Below are 5,533 nucleotides of genomic sequence, written 5' to 3'. Positions count from 1 at the left end.
CACGTTCGGCTTTCACCAGCTCTACAAGGTAAGCCGCCCTCCCCGCGCCCCTTTGGTGCTGCCCTGAGCATGGGGACAGCAGTGGGCCTGCACATGGAGGCTGAGTGCCCAGATGAACGTGCTTTCTGGAGGGGCGTCCGGGTCAAGTCCTGGTCCTGCCCCCACCCAGGTGGGTGCGCTCAGGGCCTTCAGACCAGCCTCACCTACAGAATCTCTCCTCCAAGTCCCTGCCTGCTGCACAGGGTGACGGGGCCCATGATGCGGAGCCGTGTCAAGTACTGAGGACGTTTCCCAGCATGCTCTGAGCAGGCTGGACCCTTGCAAGAGACAGAACAATGTGCAGTTAAGACCACGGAGGCTGGAGCCTGGCTGCCAGTGTCACATCTGGGCCCTGCCACTCAGCAGCTGTGTGACCGCAGGCTTGGCGGGCTCACCTGTAAAACGGGACAGTAGGATCTGCCTCAAGAGGGTGTGGTGATGCTCACAGCAGCTGGGCTCCTCTGGAAAGGACTGTGTTCCCAGCACATCACAGGTGCTCTGTACCCTCTCATTTCACCTGAGTATTTAACACCAGCTTTGAGAAACTCAGTGTGATCATATTTACTACTTTTTCCTCCTGTATATTTTGTTGGCTTCCATGTAAATCTAGGGTTTTTCACGGTCTTCATAGTCAGCCCCCAGGACTCCAGAGTTCACTGCTTCCAGCAGAGCTGCAGGCGTGAAGTAACATTTACTTCTTTGACACCAGATCCTGATCAGACACTAGTGACCACGTACTGACTTTGATTTGAAGCAAGCGAGTGTTTTTTAGAAGATGCAGAGCCGGGGTAGGTAAAATAGAGACAGAAGGTAAACTGGTGGCTGGAGGACTTAACCTCTGCCGGTCCTACAGAGAGAGATTTCTTTCTGAGGCCACCTGCAACTCCATCCCTCGTTTGGAGATTTAAAAAGAAAAGAATCTGAACTATTGGCTATATTCCCAATATAAAATAAAAAGTCTGAAAAAAAAAAAGAAAAAGACTCTGAATGAATATCCAGACTCATGCCATACCTTTGTTTGTTTCGCTGTTCCACGCATCTTGTGAGGTCTTAGTATCCCAGGGATCAAACCTGTGCCCCCTCTATGGAAGCTTAAAGTCCTAATCAGTGGACCCCCAGGGGATTCCCTCAGGTTGTAACTTTTAGCACATGGAACATGTTTTCGCATTGCTTCCTGGGACTCTTAATTTTTGACTGAAGTGAAGTTGATCTTTTCAGTGTAACAGTTATTCTTGAAGTTGGAAGTTTCCACCTTAGAAATCGGGAAGCAGGATGTGGTGGGTCCCAGGACTGCTTGCTCTGACATGGTGCATCTACTCTCCCTGTGTGCTCAAAGCCTGTCAACTCAGTCCCTAAGTGCGTACAGTCACTAGGAAGGAGAAACAGCTGAGACAGAACTCTCCATTCCTGTCCTGGCTCTGCTGAGGAGGACCTGCTTAGTCACGTGGCTGCCCTCGGGCAGCCTGTGATCTGGTGGAAAGAGAAGGCGTAGCTCCCCTTGGAGCTGAGCAGAGATAGCATCAGTTGTTTCCACCAAGCTCTGATCTTTAGTCTCTGCTCTAAGAAAGAAGAGACAGAAAAGATCAGTCACAATCATGACAAGAGAATTTTAAAAATACCTGCTAAATTAAAAAGCAAAAAAGAAACGTAAGCTCTCATTTTATAAATACCTGAAGATTCAGGCTGGGAATGTGTTCCTTTCCTTGGGATTTTTGATCTTCGAAATGGAGTTTTAGTCCGTTAACATGTATAGAATTTCTTGACGTTATACTTAGGAAATTTCCAACCTGGAACATAAGGCTACATTTGATGAGTTTCAGCTAAGTTGTGGGTAATAAACTAACACAGTGGTCGGAAAACACTTTGCAAAATAGGAAGTGCTTCCCTACGTGTCCTAAATGGTGGTCTTCACTCAGGAGTTGCTCTTGAAATGAGCTCTCCCACAAACCCCTGTGAGAGACCCCCTATCCCTCCCCCATACAGAAGCCTTAATGGAGCAGTTGCTGTCTTTTCCTGTCTGCGCCTCAAATGGAATGAGAACCAGTCTCCTTTGGTCATACTTGCCAGTTACCACCTCTGCCAGACCCACACCGGGCACCCCTGGTACCACCCAGTAAGCCTGGCGACTGGTCTCAGGCCTCTGAGATGGGCAGGCACTGAGTCCTGAGATTGCGGAGTTTGGAGCCTGGATTCTTTCATCCAGCAATCCGTCCACCTCCACCCTGCACACCTCCGAACTGGCCACCGGTCAGCGGCTGCACCCCACCTGCCTTCTTCCTGAATGTTCCAGGACTCTCATCCTCACCTCGTCTGGGCCCCCTGCGTCCTGGGCCCCTTGTTTGGTTTGCTCCGCAGCACCCCCTTCCTTTTCCCCTCGTGGTCAGTTTCTCCCACTTCTGCCCCTTCCTCCCCCTCTGCCCAGGGTCTCCATTTTGGGAGAATCCAGCTCCATTTAACTCTTACCTGAAGGAAACCTGTTCACAGGATACAAGACTTTTAGAAAAGACTGGATGTGACCACCCTGCAGATCTACTGTGGGTTTTGATCTTGTTTCTTCAATAATTTCTAAGTTTTACTCCCTTCTTTCTGAATGGATAATTTGTTCCCTTGGTGCAGGATGTGAAAGGTTCAGAAAAATGTACCGCAAACTTCCCTCCTGCTCCTCCCTGGAAGCCACCAGTGGTACCACTTTCCTGTATAACCTTCTACAGTTTTATCATACAACTTCTAAAGTAGAATTCTGAGTATTCTTGGCCACAGAAACTCTATATATAGCACCATTTAAAAAACTGAAAGAACGCAAAAGTGCCCCATCGCAGTCGGTCAGATTGATTTTTTTGTGTCCCCATTCCCTCCTTTTGGTCCTGGCTCAGGAGTTTTCACTTGGTTCTACTCGCAGCCTTTCTGACTTTCGGATGTCTTGTTCACTTATGGCGTCGGCCTAGGGTTTCCAAGGCCCAGGGGTGAGGGAGAGGAAGTTGGTGGGTAGAATTGGAGAGCTGGTTGGGGAGTCACCCCAGGTATGTACCCATCCCTCACGCACCCCCACTCCCTGCAGAAGTACCTGCTCCCCCTCATCATGGGCGGCCGGGAGGACCGGAAGCAGCTGGAGCGGATGGAGGCAAGTCTGTCGGAGCTGAGTGGCAGCGTGGCCCAGACAGGTAAAGATTAATGACTCCATCAAGTCACCCCTCAAAACCTTCTCCGAGCAGCCCCTTCTCTGCCCCCTCCCCTCTCCCCTCCATCTCCACTTTATGTGGTGACTTCATTTATCTGCTCTGAGAATCTGTTCACATTTGCAAATGAAGCCGCCGTCATTTCGGTTTAATTTGAAATTGCTTGTTTACTGTCGGCGCGGCCTCAATTAATTATGTTTTTACGGAAAGGCTCCCAACCTCAGAATATTAATAAGGGGAATAAAATGACAGCCTTTCTAAGGGCTGTAAAGTTCATTTTTAATTTCTGCTTCCATGAGGTTTTCAGGGGGGTTTTCAGCAATTTTCCCCCTTCTCTCTAAGAATCCCACACAGGGTCAAGAGAGGCTGTAATTACTGTGGCTCCGGGGACCCCGGCCACCTCCTCTGTCATCGACTCCACGGGGCCCACGTTCATTACCCAGTGCCCCACTGGTGGCCCAGATTAGCTGGGACCTGTCGCTCCAGAAGTGGTTTTTCCTCCCATATAAGCTTGTTTACTAGATGGAGGCTCAGAATCTAAAAACTTGGGCACAGAGAGAGCTGCCTGTCCCAGACCAGAGTCTGCCCCTAAGGGGTGTGTCTGTGTAGCCCCCGGAAACCTTCCTGGGCCTAGACCCTGCTGGCAAGTCTCCTCGAGGCTGACAGTGGACAGGGAGCTCCAGCAGCCTTGAGGTTGGGTGGGGAGGGCAGGAAGGAGCCATATGGAAACGAGATTGGCAGTTTTTCACCACTTCTGGATGCTGTGGACCTGAGCTGTGTGCCTCCCAGGATTGGAGACTCTGCTTTGAGTTTTACAAGGACACAGTGAGGCCCAGGAGATGAGGCAGGCAGGCAGTCCTGAGGTTGGAAGAGCCAAGCAAATCATAAGCAGATATAATTAGAGGGGAGAGGTTTTGGACGGATATACTGTTGACCATGGACAACTGCACAATAGAAAGATAAAGTAGAAATACTAGAGGTTAGATACAGTGCAGGTAGATTACCCAGAGTGCAGATGAATTATATGGATTGCTGGAGGGCGGGGGGATGTCTGCAGATAAATTAGAGGCAGCGGCTCATAGGTGTGTGGACAGAAGGGGGAATCTTCATGTATCATTAACAGAGATGCGCCTGCTCTCTCCTCCCAGTGACTCAGTTACAGATGACCCTCGCCTCAGTCCAGGAGCTGCTGATTCAGCAGCAGCAGAAAGTCCAGGAGCTGGCCCATGAGCTGGCTACAGCCAAGGTACTTGTCCCTGACCCTCCGGCCCCTCCAGGCTCTTCTTGCTCATCCTTGTGCCAGTTCGTTGCGCGTCTGATGCTCTTTTCTGATTCTGGTTACACTGCTCTTGTGGAGAAAGGAGGCGGTCACCAGGCAGGCGATGCGGCATTCAGTGACAAGGGCTGTCCTTTCTGTCTCTGAGGCCCACCCCCCTGACCGTGGCAGCACACACTACAGTTCTGGTGGTAGCTGGTGTAGACACGGGATGGTCTCCACCTACAAGTTAGGTCACAGGCCCCAGCGTTGCCAAGAACAGTTCAGGGAACAGGGTGGGAGAGGGTGCCCAGGCCCTGGGCTAAAATGTGGCTGTTGCCAAGTTCTCTAAACCCTGGTCTTGGGGTCCAGTAACTCCTGAAAGATGCAGACCCACCTAGGATGACCGAGGCGGGTTCATTGCCTCAACTTCCCATATCTGGAACCCCCATGGCAATATCAGATCCTGGGATCACACTGCCCAGGTTAAAGCTCTGTGCCACGTGCTGGCTGTGTGACCACAGACAAGTCACTTGCCATCTCTGATTCTCAGTTCCCTTGTCTGTAGAATGGATCTGTAACCCTACCTCCCTCATCGTGTACACCTGCTGGGAACAGTGCCTGGCTCCTGTCAGCTCCCAGGATCGCAGCTTTTGGTCTGGGCTCTGTGTGTGTGTGTCACGGTCTTCCTGACTCAGCCTGGTCCAGGAGACAGTGGTCCACGGCGTCAGCTGCCCTCCCTTCCTCCATCCCCACCTCCCATGTAGCTTTCTGGCTGCTTCCATGCAATTCTCACCCCAAGGAGAGAGAAGTGGCTTCCTCCAGGAGAGCCCCACCTGAGCATACCGCTCGAGGTCCCTGTGCTCTTGCGAAGAGGGTGCCTGGGAATCCCCTCGTGGGGTGCCTCACCCACGGAGGTGCTGCCTCTGCACATGGGCATGGTTACCAGTGGCCACTGCCAGCCACCACACACCCTCCCCATGGGCAGCAGTCCATAAAGCAGCCCGGGAGGGGCTGCCAGCCCGTGCCCTGCTCCCCTCCATTATCTTTGGGAGCGGCGGCC

At 51.8% G+C, this 5,533-nt stretch overlaps 1 protein-coding gene across 1 annotated transcript in view; it reads left to right on the top strand.

Moving 5' to 3' along the window:
- Positions 1–5,533, top strand: part of PEX14 (peroxisomal biogenesis factor 14) — a 146,006-nt gene that overhangs the window by 132,995 nt on the left and 7,478 nt on the right. Inside the window, exons 6-8 of the mRNA XM_010850188.1 lie at positions 1–28; positions 3,098–3,200; positions 4,364–4,461. The exon at positions 1–28 is cut by the window's left edge and continues 6 nt beyond it. Coding sequence (XP_010848490.1) covers positions 1–28; positions 3,098–3,200; positions 4,364–4,461 — 229 coding nt within the window. The remainder of the gene's footprint in view (positions 29–3,097; positions 3,201–4,363; positions 4,462–5,533) is intronic.

This window comes from Bison bison, unplaced genomic scaffold, assembly GCF_000754665.1.
Source record: "Bison bison bison isolate TAMUID 2011002044 unplaced genomic scaffold, Bison_UMD1.0 scf7180017864289, whole genome shotgun sequence".
Lineage (NCBI taxonomy): Eukaryota > Metazoa > Chordata > Mammalia > Artiodactyla > Bovidae > Bison > Bison bison.
This window is presented reverse-complemented; position numbering and strand designations above follow the sequence as displayed.